This window comes from Rousettus aegyptiacus, unplaced genomic scaffold (genome assembly GCF_014176215.1).
Source record: "Rousettus aegyptiacus isolate mRouAeg1 unplaced genomic scaffold, mRouAeg1.p scaffold_m13_p_12, whole genome shotgun sequence".
Classification (NCBI taxonomy): Eukaryota; Metazoa; Chordata; class Mammalia; order Chiroptera; family Pteropodidae; genus Rousettus; species Rousettus aegyptiacus.
Window position 1 is genome coordinate 45,225,880 of NW_023416287.1, and position 24,736 is coordinate 45,250,615.

Consider the following 24,736-nt stretch of genomic DNA (forward strand, 5'->3'; position numbering starts at 1 on the left):
CCAAGGATGAGTTTCATTTCCATTCCACAGTAACTCTGCTTCCCTGTAGACCCTCCTCTGGGCTCAGGAGGAAAGGAGCAGGACCCTACCTGGCCCTAAAGTGCCCTCCTAGGCACCAGGATTCCTCCACTGGTATCACTGTCATATCCTCATTCCTCCATGAAGAGAGCAGTGGTTCAGGCCCTGGCCATCCCACTGAGCCAGGATCCATTTTTCCCACCATTCTATCTGTTTTAATCTAATACTTGTTCTCTGGCAGTCTGTTCCTTGTACTCTCTTTCAGCCACCTTTACCTTTAGCCCTTTCTAATATCTCCAAATTTCATTTTATATGTCAGTGGTCTCTGATCCTGGTCTAGAAGCAGAAGATAAGAGGAAGCACATGACAACTTTCAGCAATAGATTCTCATGGACTGAAATCTCTAATAAGGTTTTACTGCCTCCAGGAAATAAAATGTGAGGTCATTGAGAGATGTGTCAGTGTGTATGGCCAGAGAAGAACTGAAGACTTGGAAAAACACGGGACACAGCTTCAACTCACACTCTGGCCCAGAGACATCAAAGAAAAACACTCTGGGGCACCATCCACCATCGACCAGGCAGCAGTATTACATGTAATGGTAGGGTTCATGAGATCTGCAGCCTGCTCTGTGAGGGAAGAGGGTAGATGCCAGGGTAAGACATGTGAACAGGAAATGTGGGTTTTCCTAGAAGGAAGGAAGACACAGGGTTACAGGAAAGGGCTCTGTGAAGGAAGGGACTCTTTTTCTGAAGAGGCAGACAACCTCTAGAGAGGAGAGAAAGGGCAAGAGTCAGCTGTCCCCTTGAGAGTTTCATCTGAAGAATATAACTTCTGCTTTTCTTTAGAATTTTATGAATTGTCTTATTTAATATTCAAAGTGTTCATTGAAAAGTTTTTCTCCTATCCTATAGCCCCTCCTGGCTATCGGTAGCCTTCAGTAAAGCTGGCAACCTTCAGTCTTGTGCTAGCGTTATGCAGGGCTCACCCCCTGCAAGAACAGCTCAGCCACAGCAATATTTTCGAGGGAGGGCAGCAGTTTGGCTTTTCTCAGCACATACAGGAAGTGGGGGACTCAGAGCAGAACAGGACAGGAAGGGGAGAGCAGGGGTAAAGAGGTAGCATCAGTGTGTACAGAGAAAGAGGGCTGTGAAATGGGCTCCTTTCCTCCGAAATCTGAGGTAAAGTACTGCAGTACTATAGTGCTATAAACTACATTGCCGATTCCCAAATCCCCATGTCCAGCTCCGATTAAAGTTGGATTATGCAGGTTCATTTCCAACTGCATGCCCAACATTTCCATCATGATGTCCCAAATCACTTCAAATTCAATATATCCAAGACTAAACTCGAGGTCTTTCCCACAACATCTCCTCTTTCTCCTGTGTTATCTGGTTCAGCAAACCACCCATCCCTTCCAGGTGCCTCTGCAGCAACATCATAGCATTAGCTTTGATTCTTCTGCTACCTCACACCCTAATTCCAGTTCATCATCATTCAACAAAACCTATCTCTGAATCTCTTTTCAGTTCACATCTCTTCTTTCCACAGCCACTGCTACTGTCTGGGACCTGCTCGCCCATATATCTTGTCAACCTCCACTGCCACCTCCCGTGCCTCCCCTCCCCCACGCAAACTCTAAGCTCTGAATGAATGGAGCCACCACCCAAGCTCTTGCCACTCACCTCTGGGTTGTTGGTCTTGAGGGCAACTCTTCCCAGGATTCCCCCGCCCACTATGCCTACTCCTTCATTTCGCCAAGCCCTACTTCTGCTCTCCAAGTCATTTCTCATAGAAAGCCCCTCCCTAGCGCCCCTGAGCCAGTGCAAGTAATTCTACTACTTAAGCCTATAGGGGCCTAGAAATGGTCACAGGCAAGAAAATTGTTTACTTCTTTGTCTGGGTCCTCCCTCAGGTTTTATGTCCCTTGGAGATTCATCTTACACAATGCCCAGAACACACTAAAAGCTCAACAAATACTATGAATGGAATAGATTAATCTGGTCTTCACTTAGTGGGGCAGCCTCATTACCAGAGGTTTATACAGCAGTCATTTTTAGGTAGAGTGTTTAACATGAATGAAACAAGGTGATGACATTTAATTCTTCAACATGTAAATCCTCTGCTGAGAGTCTCTAATAATTCAATAATTTCATTTGGCAGTCATTTTCTTTTTATAGAAGATGTACAAAGACTATTCCCCCTACCTCTGAGAAATAGATGTGAATATCAGTCACAGCTTGGTTTTGGTCATTCATATTCTCTCTTCCAAAACCAAGCTGAGTGAATATCACAAAGTCGTCTGTCATCTCACAGTGGCCTGAATTCTACAATCAGATAAAAAGCATACAATGGCTTTTAAAACAATGAGATCTTTGGCAAGAAAATAACATTGCATCGGCTAAAATTATGCCACTTATTATCTGTAGGTTATTCTATTTTGGAGGAAAATCTCCATTTATGAGATAGATAACTTAACTCTTGTTTTTTGTTCGTTTTAATCAATACAACTCTCTTTCTACTCTCTCAGTGTTGACAAGTGTTTATAAATCTCTCTGCCATACTTCTGGCTCTGAGCAATAGGGAATATGTTCTTTATGCTCAAAATGAAGAGTGTGTGCCTTTGAGATAAATAGACAAAAAGCTGGTGAGCCTTGCCCAGGAACATCATGGGGGAAGACAAAAGAGGAAAAACACATGCCCAAGCTGAGCATAATCTACGACCAAACATGAACTTCCTTCTGTCTGGTCCCACTGCCTCCATTCTCTCAGAGACACTGCTGCCACAGCAGCTCTGATAAAGTCATCCTGTGGCTTAAAACCTTCAAAGGCTCTTCACTTACCTTCAAATAAATGCCAAGTCCTTACCCTGACTGTCCGCCCACCACCACAAACTCCTAGTCACAGCACCACTTGCGCCTGCACTGCTCCTGCCTTAATTTCCTTCCTTCTCTTCTGCCTGGAAGGGCTCAGCTCACTCTTCTTAAGCTGCCCCATGAGCCTGCCTCCTAGGAACCCCCAGAGCACATCAGCAGTGCATTCCTTAGCACTCGGAACTTTCTGCTTCATGGTGTAGCTATTCTGTCCACAACTGTTACTTATCTCTTCCAATAAAACAGGATACTAAGGTTAAGAAATATGCCAAATTTATCTTTACTGCTTCTCCCTCCCTGGCCAAGAGTAAGTGATTAATGACAGATGGACAATAAGTAAACACTACTACTAAGAGTGTTTCGATAAAGCCTAAAAGACAAGGTATTCACCTGTGGTGCAGCTGGACATAAAGGCCACTACTGACTAAAAAAATAAAATAAAATAAAATAAAAATAAAAAGTCTGATGAGTTTCTATCATTCATCAATAAAGACTGTTTGAAGCTTCTGCCTCGGCTATCTTTTCTCTGTCCTCATGACCAGGCACCCAATTCAGCAGTTCAGTCAGCAGCAAAAACATCATACTTATTTTAGTGGGTACCTTTGTTTATAAATCTTAAATTAAAAAAATAAACTTTAATTTCAGTTAATGTTCACTTGTTTGTACAGAGTTGGTGCAAGGCAGTTTGCTGAGCACTTTGACAGACCACGTTAAACACAACAAACCCATGAGGGAGGTACTAGCCCCCTGAGGTACAGAGGGGGACATCTGCTCTCATGGCCACATGGCTAGTCGCTGCCTGGCCAGGGTCGGTCCAATCATTGGGTTAGCACCCCTCTGCCATACCATATTGCTGCAGAGTTTATCTTCCAATTACAAATGTTGCACTGACTAGAAAACCTCTATCGCCAAGACAGTCATCTTACACACAGCTATTGAAGAGACGGTGCAGAGTGAAGATCATCCAGGGAAGGATTCCTGTCACTATTAAGAGCCAGAAAAGAGTCACTCCTTTGTCAGGACATCAGCCATAAGTACAGTGATCATATATATAATTGATCATCCAAACTGGTGCATTTTTGAAAGCTGAGAAGGGCTCTCGGTCATCTAAACATCATTATTAGATTTGCTAACTCTTGTGTAACATTTTGAAATTTACATAGTACTTTTCACATACGCTTTTAAAAAACACAGCCCTGTCTCACCACCTAGGAAAGTGGGCATTTAGACATTTCCCATATTACAGATGAGGATGGTTTTAGAGAAATAAAACATTCATGAAGATGCATAGCTCCCCAGTAGAACTGGCCAGACCCAGTGCTTGCGTGTCCACTGTCCCAGTGTGCCCGCATCATTCAGGTCACTTTCTAAGAGGACAGATTCTTGAGAGATAAGACAATAGCATTAGCAAGTGACAGAAAATGGAGAGAGAGAGAAAAGGGGTACAATCCCAAGGGAGACAGGGCTCCAGCAGGATAGCCCTGAGGAAACATAAGAGAGAGAACGAACAGCAATCAATGAATTTTCCCAGTATTTTTCCCTTGAGTTAGACTAATATCTTAGAGCCGCATATTAATATTTAGCATTAGAAAACAGTTTTGACCAAATTAACTGCTCCCTCCACAAAAAAAAAAAAAAGGGAACAGGGAAAGTTGCTCAAAACTAGATAAAGAATCGGTAGATGTGTAGACTGTATATTAGGTCCTATACTATGACTTCACACATCATCAACCCATAGAAGGGCAGAATGGAGACAGAATTAACTATCAAACCCAACCATAATCCCTCCTTCCCTGTCTGGCTTATAGTCCAGCACCTAAACTACCAAAACAGTGTTAGCAGAGTTCACATACTTGATTAGGTGTAAGTTGTGATTTGCACCCCCATCACACCCCCCTTCTGAGAATGGGCCACAGACACATGAAATAAAAACTAAAGGCAGATACAACAGAGGCCTGGGCCCAGTTATAGAAGCCTCACCTTGGACAAGTTGTCTCTGAGCTCTGCCTTCACATCAAGGCCTTGGTGAACTCTGAGAGACTTCACAACACAGCTCCCAGGTCTTTCTAGCATGCCAGGAATGCCATGGAGGAAAACTGGTGGCTTTGTCCAGCACTGTGACCTAGACTCGCTCTTTGGCTATTACAGCTAGACAGAGTTGAGATCATAAGTCCAATTTTACAAGGAAAAAAGAAAATTGAAATCCAGATTGAGTAACTTTTCCAGATCCCACCCCCAGCAAATGGCAGGACTTAGATCAAAACCCACACCTTGTGAGCTTGAGTCTACCTTCTTCTATCTTTGTTGTGTCTGGAGCACAAAGAAATGGCCCTATGAAGGATGGTCTGCTGTATGTTCATGAGAGCACTTTCTAGAATGGAATTTGAATCTTCATGCTGCAGGTCCAAAAGAACGTCTTCCTTGTGCTATGAGCTGCTGCCCAACGTCCGCGCATTGAATAGAGTACCATGAGGCAGAAACGAACCAAAGGCATGGGGCAGGCAAATCTTTCTTCCATTCTAAAAAATTCCAAATAACTGGAATTTTTCTCATTGTTCACTTTATGTTTTTTAGAGAGGAAAAAAAAGACTGTGAGAAACAAGGTTTGAATTGAATACACCAACTAGATCATTGAACAACATGTGCTGCACTGGGCTGCATACAACATAACACCGTGCAGGAAGAAACAAAGGCACTCTAGTGCTGCCACACCTGCTTACTCCCAAACATCCCAAAATTCAGACCATCGCATTGGTAAGATACATGCCTGGGTGGTCTGAGCCCAGAATTAAAGAAGGTAAACAGGGCTAAAAAATCTATATATTGGAAACCACTGTTTGTACATAGCTGTGATTCTGTCATTTTTATGTTTAAAAAAAAATGTCCTTACAGGCCATTTTTTCTTAGCTACACAACTGTAATATGCATTTCTCCAAGAACTAAACAATCTCTCTGAGAGCAGCATTTAGATCATAGGTCTCTATAGACACTGATAAGCTGGAAGGAAAATACTGACAAAGGCTGGCCTTGACCACACTAAAGGCACAGTCCAGCCATTTGTGCTGACTCCAGAGGTTGCAGGCTCTAATCTCAGCTACTCATCTTACCAGAGGTGTGACTTTGATTTAACCTCATGCCTCAGTTTCCTCATCTGTCAAAAGGGCTTCATAATAGCATCTATTTCATAGAATTGCTTATAGGCTTAAATAAGATTACATATATCAAGTGCTTCTGTACAGAAAGTTGCCTAGAACATTGCTTGGCACACAGTGATACCCAATTACTATCATTTATTCTCTCTCCATAACTCTTACCCTAAGGAGGTAGGAATAAGACATCACATACACATATTCATGGCATACTTCATCAAGACTGGACAATAGCAGAAGGTAATCAGTGAAGGTCAAGGCTGGATGTTTAATAAACAGGAAAAGGGGCTGATAGCTTCAGTGGCAAAGGCAACTCACAGCAGGAATGGTGAGCAGGGTGAGCAGGACCAGTGTGGTTCACATACTTCTGCCTCAGAAACGGTAATCACTGGTACAAGCAATCAGGCTAGGAAGAGGCTATCTGAGAACTGTCTCCACACAGTGATCTATGACAGGAAGATGTAGGCAACACAGGGAGCCAGGTACACAGAGCAGCTAGATTAGAAACATAAGCAAGGAAATTGAGTCTAAGAGTCTCAGGCCAAAGACCAACTCAAGGGACTCAGAAAGAGATACACATCACCAGCTGCCAGAGGTTGGTGTGAGGCAGAGGTGAGGAGGAGAAGGAACTCAAACAATATTACACAAGGAGATACATGAGGCAAGAGGGGCAGAGTGTCCTAAACCAGAAACAGGGAAGGGTGCTACTGTACCAACATGCTTTTTGAGTAACAGCTGCTTTTTATCTATTTCTGGAATGCTGGCTCCTGCCCCTGGTCACACTGGCTATTCTTGAGTGGTCACAGCAGAGTCATCACTTACACAGGCACCTTCTCTTTTGTCAGTCTCCTCAATTCTTTCTAGATCACACACAATAGCTTGGGAGGCCACGTATTGGTCCAAGTCTCAACAGAACCTACAGTGACAAAAGGAGACCCTAAGAGATTGTGAGGTTCTAGCCCCAATCCCTGTGCTTCCCATAGAAGTAGCCTTTCAGTATTTCCTCACATTTTTAATGTCTCCAACTTCACCACTGCCCCTACCTAAGGAGGAATGCCAGCCAAGAAGTCACCCAGGATGCCAATCTATACTGACACCAAGCACCAACAAATACTGGGGCACCAAAACATCTTTACAAATACTAAGAGTTTGGGGAAACCACATTTATCATGTCTCTGCGCATTAGCATACCATATGAAGTTGGAAACAACGTTACAATCAGTGCTCCATACAGGAAGTGAGCCCCAAGTATTAATAGATAGTTGTTAAACTGCCTTCTAGGAAAAGGAGCTGCTTACCTCCGGGGCCTCTGCTTTGTTGAGTGGGATCCTTGTGTTTAGAGCCAGCAGCGGGGAGGCAGTGTGGGACACCAGCCGCCTACACAAACTTGGCCTCTCCTCCCAGTGAGCACCAAACCAATATTAATGGAGTACCAGTTGACCAGCATCTCCAACTGTGGGTGCAGCCCATCTTAATCCAAACCTGTCCTTAAGCCAAATGAGGCCCTATTCCTCACACACACTTTCCAACATGTCTTTCTGTCCCCTCTTCTCTCTACCAAGACCCATGCTCAAATCTGGGGTCTTATGATAAGGTCAACAGTATTGGTTCTTTTTTTTATAATAATTTTTTATTTAATTATTAAAAGAATTTTTTTCATTTTTATGGTGATAAAATATACATAATATAAAATTTGCCATTTTGTGCCCTTAAGTACATTTACATGGCTAAGCAAACATCACCAACACAGTTAATTCTTGCTTTCACTTCTAAGCATTCTAAAAGCAGAATAACATAAAAACTGGAGAAGCTATGTTCAAAGTCAGACATGTAAAAGTCTGTATCTTCCAAGTTAGAACACAGACGTCACTATCTGACAAATGCTTAATATACAAGTTCAGTTTGGAGCTTCAACTTCCTGTCTCTCTCTCCATATGGCCCTCTCGCCCTGCACTGGATTCTGAGGGAAATAGCCTATTTCTCTCTGCTCTCCCACATGCTCAGAGAAAGCTGAGACAGCAGAGTGGAAGACACCGGGATGCAGCTCCATCACACGCAGACCTGTGTTTCAGCTCTGGCACTGTGGCCTGCTCATCAAGGTGGCCTCAAGCAGGCCCTCCCTGGGCCTGTGTTGTTCCCTTATCAATAAACCTGGGATAATATGCACACCTCCCAGGGCTGTCACAAGGATTGAAGGAGACTGCATATGTGAAAACACCTGGCATAGCAGACAATTAATCTTCATTCCTTATGTCAGCTCTGTGAAATATCATCTCTGAGATCAATGAAAGCATCGTTCCAAAAGGGCTTAATTTTCTGAAATTTTATCAAAAAAAGAAGAAAAATAAGCTTACATGATAAGACTAGCATGGTTTCTCATTTTACTCCTCATACAAAGGAACCCCAAGCCTGTACACCTGCCTGCAGGTATGTAGGAACACACATTGTCATCCTCCATCTGGACCCAAGGAAAATTTTCCTTACACTGTTCTGGATATATTCCAAAATACCAAAGTCGGCTGAAAGAAAAAAGTGTCCATGTTACCATATTCATTTTTGTTGGTTAAATTTTTATAATAGAATCATAAAATATCTACCCAGGGGATAAAACATGTTTATTTCTGCATCCCTTTTCTAGGTATTCGTACTTGAACATAGTGTCCTGAAATAAGTAGATGGAGACCTGTGACTCCATCTTAGGCCCAAAGAGGTACACATTGGTGACCTGTAATGACTGCATGGAGTCACTGCCCCCAAGGCCTCCAGCGAATAAACCATCACCCTAGGGCTGTCTATGAGCACAAGCAGGTAGAGTGGCTGAATGTGGAGGAAGAAACCATGTCAATGGAATATAAATGAATAAAAGGGGAAGCCATGTGTCGAGATGTCTAAAAGCACAGTGGCTGCGGGTCTGTGAAAAATTTCTGTCTCTCTAGACTGTGCCCCCAGCCCCATGACAGCACATGACACATCTATTCTGCACCAGTTAACAGTGTAGCTCATCTGCATCTAGAGTGTGAGCTCCAGGGAGAAGGATCAATTATGAACTCCAGGCTGAGGAGTCTAGACTCTTTTTAAGAAGCAAGAATAAAGCACAGAAAGTTTGGGGAAAGAGAAGGCATAATTAAAGGCTGCATTTAAAGAAATATTGGCTAGAGAGGGGAGAAAATGGAGGCAGAAAGACAGACTGCCTCATTACATTCTTTTCAGCTGCAGCACTGTACATGTCAGGCAAGAACACTGTAACCACGAATTCAGTAAAAGCAGCCCCATTAGAGGACTGTTGCTCCAGTGCAGGCAGAAAAGGGACTCCTCAATTGCAGAGAGAAGAAAGTCAATATCACAGACTGGACACATGTGCCATGGACAGCTGTGCCTCCCTGCTTTTCTTTCTAAAAAGACTTCAGGGTCTTGTCATTTGGAAAATGCTGTCAACCATCTGCCGACTCGGGACCTTCATAGTGTACAGTCTCATACAAACTCTGAAAAGTTTCACAGTAAAAAACAAAAACAAAAAAAAACAACTTAAGTTTCTTCATCCAGAATTTTTCCATAAATCTACCCTCACACCTTTTATTAAGAAACAGCTCTATCTCCTAAAACAAGCATCCTCCAGGCAGCCTTGAAAATGTGGGCTAAGGTCACCCATGGATCATCATGTGGGCATGACTTTGAAAGAAGCAGTAATAAGCTGAAGGTCTGGGTGGTGGCAAGGGGGTGGCTTGGAATCCTTTGGGGCTGTTCAGAATCCTGGGAACAGTGCAGCTCCAGCCCCACCTCTAAGTAGGGCATGTACACCCCATGTAGCATTCTAGCAGAATTCCATAGGAGAAGAGCAGGCAACTCAATTTAAGTGATCTCAATTTAAGTGATCTCAATTTAAGTGATCTCAACAACTCAATTTAAGTGATCTTTTTTGGTCATTAGTGGCTAAGGAAACCTGGTCAGCATAATCTATAAAATAGCTCTCTTTCATATACCTGAAGACTATTAAATCAATTCTCATCATTCTCCTTTATGAGTAAAATAACCTTAATTTATTTAACAACTAGATCTGATTATCCTTTTCTCAAGAAAGACTTGTAAATTCTATAGGAATTTGGTTCATTTACCTAGTTATTGAAGGATAGATGTTTTTTCTAATATTGAATAAAATGATTCAAAAAGCCTAAGAAAATTGTGCAAAACTTTTATGCAAGGGTGGCATTGGGTGTGGGGAGAAGGCAGAACCTCAAGCCAGCATCTTCTTTAAAGATATACGTATTGATAAGCCAAGCAGGGTGCATACCAAGTCACTGAAAATACAGTAAACCTCAGACAAAATTTCTGTTACTTGTTGGACATTTCAATGGAAGGGCTAACTGACCTATCCTGGTTAGAGTCTCATTTTTATCTGTCCAGAGGTACCGGAGGCTTATCTGTCCAAGAGTCTTATCTTGCGGAAGTCTACCCAGCTACATCATTGCCTAAAAGAACAAAAACAGTAAATTTAGGATGTTTGAGTTTTCCTTTGCCAAAATGAAATGTTAGCATTGTCATCATAACTAGGATTCAGGCAGCCTTCATAGCAGTGTGCTACAAAGAGTTCCACAAATATGGATTAATCTCATGACACCTCACAGTGCAGGCAGGGTGGCTCCATCTCACAGCTAAATGACAGCAATGGGCCACTGCAATGGCGAACAACGCAAATGGAAGAAACTGAGCTCAGTTTCAGAAGCTAAGATTAACCAATTCCTTAGGAAATTCAACCATAAACCTTAATAAAGTTCACATCTTTGGACCTATAATTCTTCTTCTGGGATTTTATCCTAAAGAAATAACCCAAAATACAGAAGAGTTTTTTGCACAAGGGTGTTCAACAAAGCATTTAAAAGGGTAAAAGCTGTCATAAACTGCAATAAAATTCAAGTGCACATACATAAAAGAATATTATGAAGCAATTTCAAATCATATTTATAAAGAATGCTCATAATATAATGTTAAAAGGGAATGATCAGGTTATAAAATTGAATGTATATTATGAACACAGTTCTGTAAGAAGAAGTTTACACAGGAAAAATATTGAAAGGATACAAGCCAAAATGTTAACGTGGAAAGCTTCATATGGCAACACTATGTATGGGTAATTATTTTTCTTCTTCTTTAGACTTTTCTGGGTTTTCCAAATTTTCTTAAATGAGAAGGTATCACTTAGAAAAAAAATAAGTTTTTTTGTTACAATGTAATATATAAATGATTAAAATCATATTAAATTACATGCTTTGAGAAAATTCAAAACAATGTATAAATTCCTTTATGCAATGATTAGCCTAAGAAAATTATAACTGGGAAGTTGAATTTGCAATATGTATCCACGTGGGTATACCTACATTCACACAGGAAGCAAGACGTGAGAGGGGACTTCAAGCTACATAGGTGGGCCTCAGTGTCATGGGGAATGGGGCCTTCTAAGCTCCCACTGCCTATAACAGTAATTCCACACACTCTGAACAAGCAATGGGCTTACCATGCAGACACAGCTTCACTCAGGTCTCCCAGTCTTCCTTCCTAACCAGGTGGCAGCCCTTTTAAGAAATGAGAATCTCGAGCTCTGCCCCACCCCAAAACCACAAGAACTAAAACATAAAATATATACTGACAAATTGTCTTAGGTAGAAGGATGGTTAACTGTATAGTGTGTAACTTTTGTCTTGCCCTGAAATAAGATTTAAAGCCCAGGAAAATGCCTTAACCCCTTCACCATTTAAGACATCTTAAGAAAGTCTCCTTTCCATTAGCATAGAGAATCAGCAAAATGAGTGCATCTTCAATTCCCAAAACTAAGATGTTGGCAACTTAGTTGCCCTGGGATAAGAAGACTACAGTCAAAAAACATACAAACAACAAACCAATTAAGGGGGCAGGCACCAGCCTCACCTCCATCTAAGACTACAGTTTTACCCAGCTGTTTGGGCAAAGCCAGAGGATCCGTTCTTTCATCCTATAACATAACTAACTTTTACCAACTACATGGGCAAAGAAGATGAGAAGAACAGGCAAAGAATAAAAATGATGAGCCAAGTCCACAGGACCCACCTCCAGAGAAGGCCACATATGTCTATTCCCAACGCTAGACAGTTTCCTTAAGAATGAACAGATTAGTAAAATCAATCATCCCCATTGAAGGAATAGAACAAGTCAGTTCCTTTTCTTAAGAACTGACTCTCCCAACCTGTAAACACCACTATCAGTACAATGCTGGCTCTCAGTACTTCCCAGCCTTTCATGTTCACTGAGCTCCTGGGCATCTCATTAGGATGAAGGTCTTGATTTAGCGGGGCTAGGTGATGTAGAGACTAATTAAATCCCAATCTCTACAGGTGAGAACCAGGCAGCAGTAAGGCTCCCCAGGTGACTGACCCCCATGTACAGCTGAGGTCACACACAGTGCTAGAAGATCTGGGAAGGCCATTAGCTTTATCCAACTCCTGCCCCACACCACAACACTGGCACACTGTCAGTGGCATTGGAGTTGTTGTAAAGACTGAGAGATGATGACACAGGTAAACCATGCAGTAAGTTCTCTAAAATATTAGTCATAATTATTAATTTACTACTAGTAAATTAATTTACTACTAGTATAATTATTATCTCAGTAGGCTAATACAATTTGCAGTTGTAAAGAAACACTTGGGAAAACTATGAGTTAAAGGAGAAAAAGAAAATATGGTCTGAGGAAGAGCTTCAAGAAAGTAGCTGAAAGCAAGTATATGGGGAGCTGACTCATGGCCCTGTGCACAGCCCACAATCAGAGTAGTGATAGTCATAATAACAGCTGCCATTCACTTGGGCTTTAATTAGTGTGCCAGGCACTGTCCTAACTACTGAGAATTCTCCAGGCAGAACCTAGGGATTCCCATTATTCAGAGCTTACTGTCCCAAAGCCCCAGACTCAGACAGGCCTGGGATCCTGATGGGGTAAAGGATTTCTTTCCCTCAAGGCAGAGGAGCTGCAGAGAACCACAATGCATGACGAGGACTGGACACAACTACCAAGTATGAACCACAACGGCCCAGTGCCAGGCTCAGGAGAGTGAGACTGTGCCCAGAAACCCACCTCTAAGCTAGTCTACATATTGAACCGTGTGCCACTCTTCCTCTGGCTCCTTTTGTCCCATCCTCCCTTCCTTCTTTTTTCTTGTTGTCTGTTTCTCTCAGAACTGCTTCTAAGAGCTTCTTTCCATGCACCTCCTAGATGCCTCTTCTTCCAGATGTCTCCTGGAAAATGGGGGAGGGAAAAAAGAGTGTGAAGGGCGGTGCACCTGGCCACTTCACAGAGGTGCTCCATGTCACAGCCTGGCATGTCATCCTCTCCCTAGAAGGGAAGGTGATGTTCCAAGAAGGAGCAGCTCGTGTGACTGAAACAGCTGAAGTGAACCCATTAAGAGAGGACAGAAGGGAATGGTTTTGAGCCAGCCAGGCTGGAAGTCTGAAGATAGTTCAGAAAGCTCACTTCATGGGTTCTTCTGAATCTACATTTTGATAGCTGTTTCACTCATTTCCAGTGGGCCATGACCACCCGAGGAGGACCTTTCCCAGCACGGCCACTCCCATGGTTCCCATGTTACAGATGCAGATGCTCAGTGGCCTAAGAAGTTCGCTCAAAGGTCTAAGCACAAGGAGCAACAAGGCTGGGCCAGCCAACCTGGCTCCACAGCTGAGGTCTGCAAGCATCAAGATCTGTGTTCTGCATCTCCCTTATGCTGTCTCATTTTTCTTCAGAGCAGCACCATGAGAGCTGCATGTGACCATGTCCATCTATGAATTAGCAAAGGGAAAGGAAAAGGAATTCAATGCCCGTCCAGGTGCAGAACTCTAGTTAGTGGAGAAGGCAGAGTTTAATCCAAGTCTGTATGGCTCCCAAGCCCAAACCACAGCTTCTCTCCAGGCACTCCCAAAACCTGACCTACTATCTCCATAAAACTTGAAAAACTATAAACTATTAGGACTTCCAGGACCAGAGAACACGCTCACTTCTTGTGATTATTCTACCATCTTTCCTTTAAACAAACAAACAACAACAACAACAAAACTCTTTTTATATAAAAATGTTTTCCCTGGATTTCATGAGGTTCTTTAACTTCACAGCTCTCATTTTATAAATGAGGAACCAGAGGCCCAGAAGAATTAAGTGGCTTCCTGGGGTGTTAAGGGAAATTAGACAAAGAATAAGAATCTAAACTCAAAAGTCCCTGTGTCTCGGGCCAAGGTTCTGGGGCACCAGCCAGACTAAGTGGTTCCCTGCAAAGTGTTAAGACTGGAAGACAGAGGGCATATCAATGTCAAGTAGTGATACCAAGCTTCTCCATGAGGTTATTTATAGAGGAAGCATCCTCACAGCAAGGTCAGTTCATCAGAGCTGCCACCCCACCACCACTTGCACATGAACAAATCTGAGAAAGAAAACTAAAGACAGTGAAGGAGAGGTTACTCATTAGCAATAACTTTATTCACTTGAAGAGTCTTCCCAGTTCTGTAAAGAAAAACACATCCCCTATACCTTGCTCTGTAAATGACAGATTCCCTTTAGAGAACAGCAACTTGCAGGATATTGTGTGTGCCCTATTACTCAACAAAAGCAGAATGTCAAATTCCAGCTAGAGAGAAAGAAAACATGCTATTATTTTGTGAAAATCAGTCACCATGGCAGCCTGAGTCTTCTGACTCTGTATGGACGTTAGTTCATAAATGCAAATGAACATTCATTTTATATAGTTGTGTGGTATTTTATTACCTATGAACTAAGAGTTGAAATAAAGTTGACATTTAAGTGTGGAGGATTCTCACCTGTGAAAGCATGTGTGGCCTGAAAATCAGCTTCCTGCATACTGCTCCCAAGACAAGCCTGTGCTCCAACTCTTAAGCTGTCCCAGCAAAAGGAAACCACCCGGGCAAAGCCTCAGGTCACTTCCATCTTAGCTTGTCGGGGTCCATTGCTCTGCCCAATTGGATTTTGGTAGCATCTGATGCCCAACTGCCCTGCTCCCCAAGAGCAGGCGGTACCTGGGACAGCACCCAGTCCAGCAGCGTGCACACTTGGGGTACACAGTCACGTCAGCCGTCCAGCCAGAGAGTGGAGGCCATGGTCGGCCCAGGAGCAGAGGCAGGTGTCCTGCTGAGATCTGCTTTTCCACCTTAGAGTGAGGGCCTCCTCAGCCACTCGGCAGCCATCGTCCTCTACAGCTCTCAGCTGCTCCAGTGGAGCTTGGTATGATCCGATGTGCTGCTCTCTGTGCTTCGCCTCTCCCCTTGCTGAAATTAAAAACAAAGAGATCACTTTCCTGATGACCTGCAGGAATATTAAATTTAGTAGACCCCCAAAGGCCAAAAAAGGAAAATCCACCCAGATCCATGCTTACAACCACATGGTGGGCACTTGGAAAAAGGGGCAGCTACAGTACTTTTCCTGGGTGCCTGTGAAAGGAAGGGAGAGCAAGACAAGACAGCTCAGCGCTCGCTGCTTCGGACCACTCTAAGAACAGCTACAAAGGTCATACAATGTTCAAATGTCCTTCCCCAGGTTACTAATAGTTCGCAGACACCCTGAAGAAAAAGCCCATTTCCCAAGCTATCATATTTCAAATGGCTATGGGAAAAACTGAGGCACATGTGAGTAGATACAATAAACAACAAACTTTTGTTTTCTTTTACTGTCATTATCACACTCACCAATTCTTAACTTTACTTCTTCTAAAGCATAGGTATGGCGACAGGTTGTATAAAAGCTCATTTTGAGGTCTTGGGCATGGTCTTGGCCAGGATTTTTAGGACAAGATTGTGTGATTTCCAGCAAAGCATGGAGGGACACAATTGTGTTAATTCATTAATGGATAACTTGCATATTCCTACAAATACTATCAGTCTCCTTATATGCAGTTTTCAAGTTAAAATGAAACTATAAGGGCATAAATGTTTTATTTCTAACCACTAACAACATAGATAAGATACTTTATAGAAATACACAAGAAAAAAAGTAGAAGGACCCCAGAAACCGAAGTCTTTGTTCTGTTTAGTGAGGGACCCAACCATCTGGAACAGGGCCAGAAATCTAGCCATCCTCAGTAAGAAAGTGACAGATGACCTGACAGGCCGGGGAACAGAGGTCCGCTTTAACAACTTAGTAACCAACCAAGAATCAGCAAAAAGGCAGAGAAGCCAACAATGTCTCACCTGCTTGTCCCTCCTATCATCCACTCTCATGTGGCTCCTTCTCATGGTTTGCTGCTCACCTTCTAGTCTCAGCTCAAACAACCCTCCTCAGCGATGCCTCCTCCATTATCCCCCAGGCTAAATTAGGAGCCTGGTTACCAGGTTCCAGCACTTGCCATAATTGTGTCTGCATTCAGGGGCCATGATCGCTTAGTGCTCATTTCTCCCACTAGACTTTAGGACAAAGACAGAGACTGGCTGATTCTCCATTTCCCCTCAGCAAGTAAGATACTGCTTTGCGTCTGGTAGGCGCTCAGTCAACATGTTTCTTGAATAAATGCATAAGCGGATGACAGTTGTTGGTGTTCAGTGGGGTACTTACAGAAGGGGCTCAGCAAATACCTACAGAACAAACCTACCCCAAGCCGTGGACTGGCAAGCGGCATTTTCCAGACTGAAAGGCTGTTCTATAGCTCTGACTCTAAGCCCTTGAACTGGCAAGGGCTGTTCCTACCAACCTACTAGTCAAGATGAGACAGTGATTATAAGCGGTGATTCCTACTGCACTTACACTTCACAGAACGTCCTATCCCATACTTGCCTGCAGAGGTCATTGGTCTAAATCCCTTCAAGCACAGAGAGAAAACTCTAACCCCACAGAAGTTAAACAGCTTAGGCCCAAAACTAGTATGCAGGAGAGTCAGAACTAATGTCTAGGTCTCTTGCCCCTACAACCACTGTTCTTCCCATGCTGATTCTGAATTTCAGGCAGTAGGTAGGTGGTTCCCTAAACCAAAATGCTTTAAGCCCGGTAATACACGTATCAGGAAAATTGAGGGGAGAAAAGAGAGGAAGCATAAAGAAAGAGGCAACTTACCCAGGATGCAAGGTCACAGAGTAATCCTGGGTCACACATTAAGAGCCCCTTCTACAGCAAGCATGCTACTATTATCCTGTCATCTACACACATGCACACGCACGTGCATGTGTCCTATTTATACTAGGAAGATGGGCAAGACTAACCAGGAAATAAATTAATTCAATATTGCACTTGAAAAATGTCATTAAGTCCCTCCCATAACAGAGCAACAGTTACTAAGGAAATAGAGCTCACCAAACGGAAAAACACCCCCACAGGAAGAAGCATTTTTTTTTTTAAATGCGAACACCCACAAAACCTAACCAAAGAAGTTGTGGAATATATTTGCTTTGCCATTTGTTCATAAAAACTTTGATGAAATGTAATTCTCCTAGGAATCATTGGGGAATGAAAACTTAACTGCATTCAACAGATCAGAGGTTTCACAAAGGTACACTGCAAAAACAGACATATGCAATTCAGGAAACATTAGGGTCACACACTGGGCACAGAGGCCAAGACCCAAAAGAGAGGGGAAACAACTGGTTTTCAAAATCTAGTAACGTTCAAAAAACTTGTAGTGCATAAAGAATAAACACTGCAGTTTCATTTTTTATTTCCTCTCACTGTGGACAGACTGCTTCACTGGCCAAGTGTCGGTTACCTAGGTGACAGCTAGACTGAGCAGCCTGAAGGGCTCCAGGCCATAGAGACTCTGGGAGCTGAGGCCCTGTGCTTGTGTTACTGCTGTAACCACCAGAGAAGTCCCAGGGAGAAAGGAACATTGAGAGATGAAGAGATAGTTCTAACCTTGACAAATTGTGGCCCTGTTGTAAAATACAAAACATAAAAATGAATACATTAAGAATTGTACTGCACTGCTTACCAAAAAAATCTCAACGATGGGCTGGTTCATTTAAGCTCAAAGTGGCAATGGACTTTTAGTGAGACAGATATAAGAAAAAGTGGGGGGGGGGGGGAAATCTGAGGATCTATTTCTGACCAGAACTTGAATCAGGTGTCACCTGTTAAAGAGATGTTATACTTCTCCACATGAGTTCCTCTACCTAATGAACAGACAGTTTAGACCTTGGCAAGTGCCAGTCAGTCTCAAGATTTCCTAACAGCAAAATGGGAGGGCCTTAGAAAAAACACATCCCCTGCCTGCATGTCAGCAGTGAGGCAGAAAGCATTATTGGCAGGGTGCACCTCCCCTGGTTCTGGCTTCCCTTATAGAAGTTGGACAAGTCCTTCTGTCTGTTGGCTCCCGTTTCCTCATTTGTAAAGTGAGGAGATGAATTCAAGGTCCTTTTTAATCTGAGTATGCTCCTATGGCCAAGTCTCTGGTCAAGGGAGACAGGACAAATGTGCATGAATAGGACACAGCAAAAACACACAGAAAATCTGCTCATAAATACAAGTAGGAGAACAATTTAGACAAACAGGCTGCCTGGAACCAGAGGAGGTTGAGTTGCGGCGTTACAGATTCTTCAGATTCCTTTTAACTTCTGTGATTCAGGGTGTAAAACAATCTGTAGCTTTAAAAACGCAATCTCAAAGCCATCCTAGTCCTGGGTAGCTTGATGGATTCCAGTTGCTTAGGTCACCATTTCAGAAGCAAGTATAAAATCTAAAACACTTGTTTCAAACAGACATACAAACTACAAACAGGAAGAAGTAGAAATTACATCAGAATATCCTTTAAAATGTTACTTTGGCAAATATGACTGTAGATAAATCCCGAAGGATCTATAGTCTGAGGGTCTACTCAAACCAAGTTGGAGAAAGTCTTCCCCCAAAATAATTAAGTAATAATAAGAATTAGTAAGTCTATAACCATCTCTTAAAACTATCTGGAAGGAAAGGAGTCACAAGGGTTATCTATCCCTCCCTTACATTTGATGGAAGAGGAGAATGAGGCTCAGGGAGGAGAAAGAACATGCTGAAGGTGACTGTAGTAAAAAAAAGGCAGAACTGGGACCAGAACCAGGTATCAGTCTAAGCCTAAGCTCCAAGTTCTCCCATACACACAAACTGGCCAAAGGAAGAAGCTAAGAAAGGGGCACAGTACATCTGAACGACTGCCAATGGGGATCAGGAAATACTGAGACTATTTCCACTTTCCCAGGCCCAAATCGGACCATGCCCACAGCACCAACATGCCCAAAAGAAAAGGCGAGGGAAAGTCAGGGGTTTGGCACAGGGTCACACAGTCCTCAAGTTAACATGCATTGGAGGGCACCTGACCTAGTCTGAGCCTGTCATGGCCACCAAGACTGTGGATGCCAGCTGAGCAGAGAACAGCTTGGTGAAAAATGGTTACCCCTCCCAGCCTAGTATGAGGGGCACAGGCTGGCCATGCCAGAAGTTGGACTCTGAGATGCTCCAACCTAGCCTTCTCTCCCACATCAGTTTTCCTCAGATAAAATCAGCTTCTAATAAGTAGGAAAGACAAAGAAAAAGGGGGTCATGTAGGGAGCTAACAAATGTAAGCAAAAAGGGAAGGGGAGCTGTAATCTTATTATTTGGTGAGAGTAGAAGAGAACAAGGACTGACGAGCTATTTGTACAAAACAATTTTTGTCCTCACACGCACCCTCCAATGCCCTTGTCACTCATCAAATGCCTGCTCTGCCAATACCTGCACTCATAGCTCCCCACGCCAATTCACTTCCTATCTCTGCTCATGCAGGCTCCTGTCAGACACCTGAGCCTTGCCCAGGACTTTCTCTGCTCTCGGCATTCAGAGCGTCCCACCAGCTGCACCTTTGCATGCAGTATTTCGACAACTATTTGTGGCATCACTACTCTAGGCAGGCATTATTTTAGGAGGCAACACTTAGAAAACATACCGAGCTCCTGTCCCAAGGTGCCTACATTCTCATCTCTGTCTATGGAGGTGTTTCCTAACTGGAAAGCCTTTCTCATTAATCCCTGTATCCTCGGCATTCATGATGGGGGATAGGATGCAGCCAGTCCCCAATAAATGCTGGTTATACTGCACTGAATTGCATCTGAGCTTCATCTGAGTCACTTCCTTGTCATTCTATTACCTCTGTCCTGCATCTGCTGCAAAACACCAAGAGCACAGTACACAAGGAGGCTGCTGGCCACAGGGCACTCAGACCCTGGAGGGCACTCCATGTGGGAAGTGCCAGCTGGGAGTCTGGAGCGCAGGGAGTGCCAACACCACCATCATTTAAAACATGCTCCAAAGAAAGCTTTACACACAAATAGGCCAGAGGATGAAAGGCCAGGTTCTGAGTCAGACTACCTTGGGCTTACCTTATTCTAGGTTCTGTGTGATTTTGGCAGTGACTTAATCCCTCTGAGCCTCAGTCTCCTCATTCCTAAAATGGAAGCAATGAGGGCACCTAATTCATAGAATTGTGGTTCATTTAATAAGAAAACATACACAACGTTTATTTCCTAATAAATACTAAGGAAATAATAGTGGCTACAATGATTACAACTCACATCAGCAGATGACTGATAAATTATGTATTTGAGAACGTAATTTCGGTTCTTATCTGACCTAATTGGATACAACGTGTCATTTGACCTCCTAGCTCCTCAGTTGATTTGTCCTGTTTTATTATTTTTTGATAGATAAAAATCTAAGCTCAAAATTATCTTTTGTCAGCTAAAATTAATAGCAGAAATAGGCAAAAGATACAAAATTAGAGAAAATGTGTGGGTGAGGTATTTAATATGAAACATGGTAGAATAGAAAATAATGACAAAAAAGAAACATGCCTTTAAAAGGAAAAAAAAAGCCTATTAATATTCAATTTGTTCATATTTTCATATTGAAAATAATAAATTTAAAAAACAGCAGTACATATAATAAGTAAATTTAACCAAGGTTTTGTATTCCCTCACCAGAAAATAATCATGCAGAGTCTGCATTTCTTCTGTCCTTTTCCCTGTTTGGTTTGTTCCCCTTGTAAAATGCTGACTTTTTAAGACCTTTATGTGCTTTTCTTGAGCTTTCACAAGGCCCCAACAATGAAACCATATAGACAGGACATCCTACCAACCCTTCCCTATGGCTTAATAAATTCAGTGTTCCACTACACAATAGGAGGTGTTAGAACAGAACCACCAGTACTTTAAAATCTAATAAAAATTGATCTACAATTAAACAGCCGATGCTCCTTATAGAAATGAACAATCTGCCTAATTTCATTGCTTACATTAGCAAAGGAATTTCCTTTATGCCCTCTGTTTACGAAGTTCCAGACCAGCTCTATATTTGCCTCTTTAATCAAACACGCAGAGAATGCCTAAATTTTCAATATATAATTTTGTCTTGTATGCTCATATCCATTTTCTAAAAAATACATTCCTTTAGGAAAAAGAAAACTTTCCACTTTACAGTTTTTTATGACTTTATATCCAGTTTGAGGTGGGTAGCAATGGACAGAAATACTCCAATAATATTTTTCTTAGATATTTTCAAAGAAAAGTCTTTGTTCTCTGGGACAGAAGAGAGAAAGGAGACATACAGTGAGTGCCTAACAGGCACCTCCCAATACCTGGAGCCTGCGAGGTTCTGACCAGCGTCCAGCAAAGACAGTTGCTTGATTTAATGCAGGTGCAACCGTGGGTCACACACACACACTAGGGTTGTTTAGCAATTTGTGTCCTGGGTGAAAGACTCCTTACTGTTAATGTGCCCATTACAACAAAATTTAGGAAAGTGTCTGTTTACCTGTGGACTGAGGAGGTTCCCTTTGTCCTCAGAGCAGACAGAGATGCAGACCCATCCCATATCTTCTTAAAACTTAAAACTTACACTCAACCATTATGCTGTTTCTCTCAATTAAGAGAACTAGAAGAAACAATATGCAATGTATCACACATCATCCCAGGAAGATCATAGATTCTATAACTACCTTAGAGAAACCATAAATTCTCATATAAAAGCTAAAGCCATCATTTGAGACACATCAAATTCTGGAAACAGAACTCATTTAGCCCAGTCAGTTGGCATTTATGGAAGAACTTAATCTGATCACAGAAATTCAAAGAGGAGATGAACATTTTGGCAGATGTCTGAAAAATGTAACACAAAATGGTACTGTCTGAGATTCCCCCCCCCTCCCCCCCGGAGCTGATGTCACCGGCAGCAACCGGTCTGAGAGTATGACAAACGAGCTCTTCGTGGTACAGTTAAACACAAAAATGAACGTCACATCTGTGAGAGGCCCCAGAACACCAAACCATTTGACAAACAGTGCCTGACTCCACATATATTAGGGAAACACTGATTGAGTTTCACATCTCCCTGGAAGGCAGGATGAGGCAGGGCCATGGAAGTACATCTGTCCTAAAGAGCAGCTGTCGAAGAGGCAGAGCATTCCGGGGAAAGGCCGCCTGGTATTTACTAATGGGACGACACAAACCCTGTCCCTGTGTGTTCTGGAGGCCTACAGCTAAGCAGAAAGAGTTCATTAGACCAATTTCTGCTGCCTTGGTAACGAAAGCTATGCATGTTCTCTTACTCAGTAAAAGCAAATGAGTCTTATTCATGGGAGAAAAATACCGCAGACAGGTACTGTAAAGCAGCCCAGGCAGTGGTGAAGATGTGCCCTCCTGTAATATAGAACTGGCCTTTCCAGAAGCCCAGTATGATCAGAAGCAGTCTCTTGCAGTACCTGGGGCCATGTGTTTGTGAGTTTGCTGAGTTTGCTCCGCTTTAGAAGCACTTATCAGCAGCTACAGAAAGTATCTAATTCCAAAAAGTATATGCAACCAAGCATCAGCAGTAGTATCCTTGACACTGAGTGAATCCATCTTACATGTCTACCATCAAATCTGGACAAGAGAATGCCTGGGATACCATTAAAGAAAATTGCAGGGCTCTGGCAGCAAGAGGAAATTTTAAGCACCAAATATGGAATTCGAAATCACTGCCCATGTTCCTATCACTTGGCAAAGTTAGCTACACAGTATCTGTGAGGCTTTTCATAATCTAAGGATGGACCTCGGTAGCCTGACAGGCGACTTTCTCTGCATTTAAAATAGTGTTTTCTTTCTGTTCTTCCTTATTTCCTCTCAAAATCTAGCCCTTATTTATTCCTTTTCCCCTCTGGAGTCAACAAGTGGGAACTGACTCATTCTAACCCCTGCTCTGCAGTGGAGCCCTCAGCAAGCTTCTTCAGATAGCAGCCCTGGGAGGACAGGAGGGAGGTACAGGTGAGCTGGAGGGGAGGAAAGGCAGGAGGACAGGAGAAGACTTTGCCACAATGTGTAACATTTCCCCATTCCCCACCTTCTCAAAGTCCAGTGAAATAAATTGGTTCCCTCAAACAGTAAGAATGAAGATTTGATTTTGTTCCTCACAGGAAAGCAAGCTGTCACTGCTTTTCACCAAAATACTCTCTCTAGCTAGTGTCTTCAAAATATCCTAAGAGGAAGCATGCAATCATTGCAACTAAATTTTGTCCGTTTTGACTTAAAAGTAAATATATTGATAAATACATTTGAAACAGGACAATGCCCATATGTAAACACAAAGAGCAAGGAGCTGCCTGTTTATTTGGGCTGGCTGGTTGGAAGAAATAGTATAGAGGATGGAGGGGCATGGGTGCTGAGAGTGGCTCCCGTTAGGTGGCAAACTGTTGTAGTCAGGAACTCTAGAATACCCCTTGGCACTGAGACAGATGTTCACTCCATGGAGCAATTTGGGGACTTAGAATGACAATTCTGCAGAGCAACCCAGTATACTCGGGCAGATTTCATAACCTCTCTGAGCCTCTGTCTCTTTATCCATCAAATGAAGCATTAATGTAACTGTAAAGCAGCGATGATGACGAAGTGAGAAAATACATGAAAGGCATGTACATGGCACCAGAGTCTCTAACAGGCCCTCAATAAACAATTAAGGCAGTAGTGGGGAGCAAGGAAGAAGGGCACAGATGACATTGCTGTCAGACCCTTGTGAGAAGTGTGAAAGGTGTGGTCGGTTGACCAGGCAGTAAGAAAAATGGGAGCAAGAGGGGTAGGGGAGGGAAAGGAAAAAATAGAGTATCTCAATGAGACTCACTGGATTCCAGTCTGAGATTAAACATTCAAGGAGTCAAAATCTAGGGCTTGTTAGATTAGAATTTAATATTCTCATTTTCAAATAATTAAAGAGGTCAATATCAGATATGTTTCACTTTTTCCTTACCATAGGCCAAAACATACCCATCTAACTAGGACATCCACCCTGCCCCAGCTAACATGGCCCTACTTTCACTCCACTAAGCCCTCGTTCCCACCCCAACACACAGAGCCAGTCAATATTTACTACACACCCACTAACTATAGGGATTCCCCACGTCAGAGAAATCACTCCTATTGAAATGACTTATTTCTTCCCTTCCTCTGAATAAAAACATGTTATTATATTCAATAAAACCATACAAGAAATAATAGCTAAAGATGACATTTAAATAACTTATATTAACACCTAAAAATGGCTTCCTGGAATAAAAGGAAATAATTGGCATTTGCAAGGATATTTTAAGAGCTCTAATTCTCTTCCTCTCCACGCACCTCCCCACTCAATAAGTCACGGCCACAATTAGAGCCACACAGGCTCCTGACCTGGAGATAAACTTGGGCAAAGAGGGTTTTATAAGTGAGGATGCCATTGAA

General features: G+C 42.6%; 1 protein-coding gene across 12 annotated transcripts in view; it reads right to left on the bottom strand.

Moving 5' to 3' along the window:
* Positions 1–24,736, bottom strand: part of LDLRAD4 (low density lipoprotein receptor class A domain containing 4) — a 432,201-nt gene that overhangs the window by 257,031 nt on the left and 150,434 nt on the right. For 10 of the 12 annotated variants that reach the window (XM_016119839.2, XM_016119832.2, XM_016119838.2 and 7 more), the window contains one exon: positions 14,870–15,334. In XM_016119839.2, coding sequence (XP_015975325.1) covers positions 14,870–14,909 — 40 coding nt within the window. In that variant the 5' untranslated portion in view covers positions 14,910–15,334. Of the gene's footprint in view, positions 1–14,869; positions 15,335–17,108; positions 20,352–20,374; positions 20,440–24,736 lie in introns of those variants that run through there. The other 2 variants (XM_016119834.2, XM_016119830.2) reach the window with 2 other exon arrangements.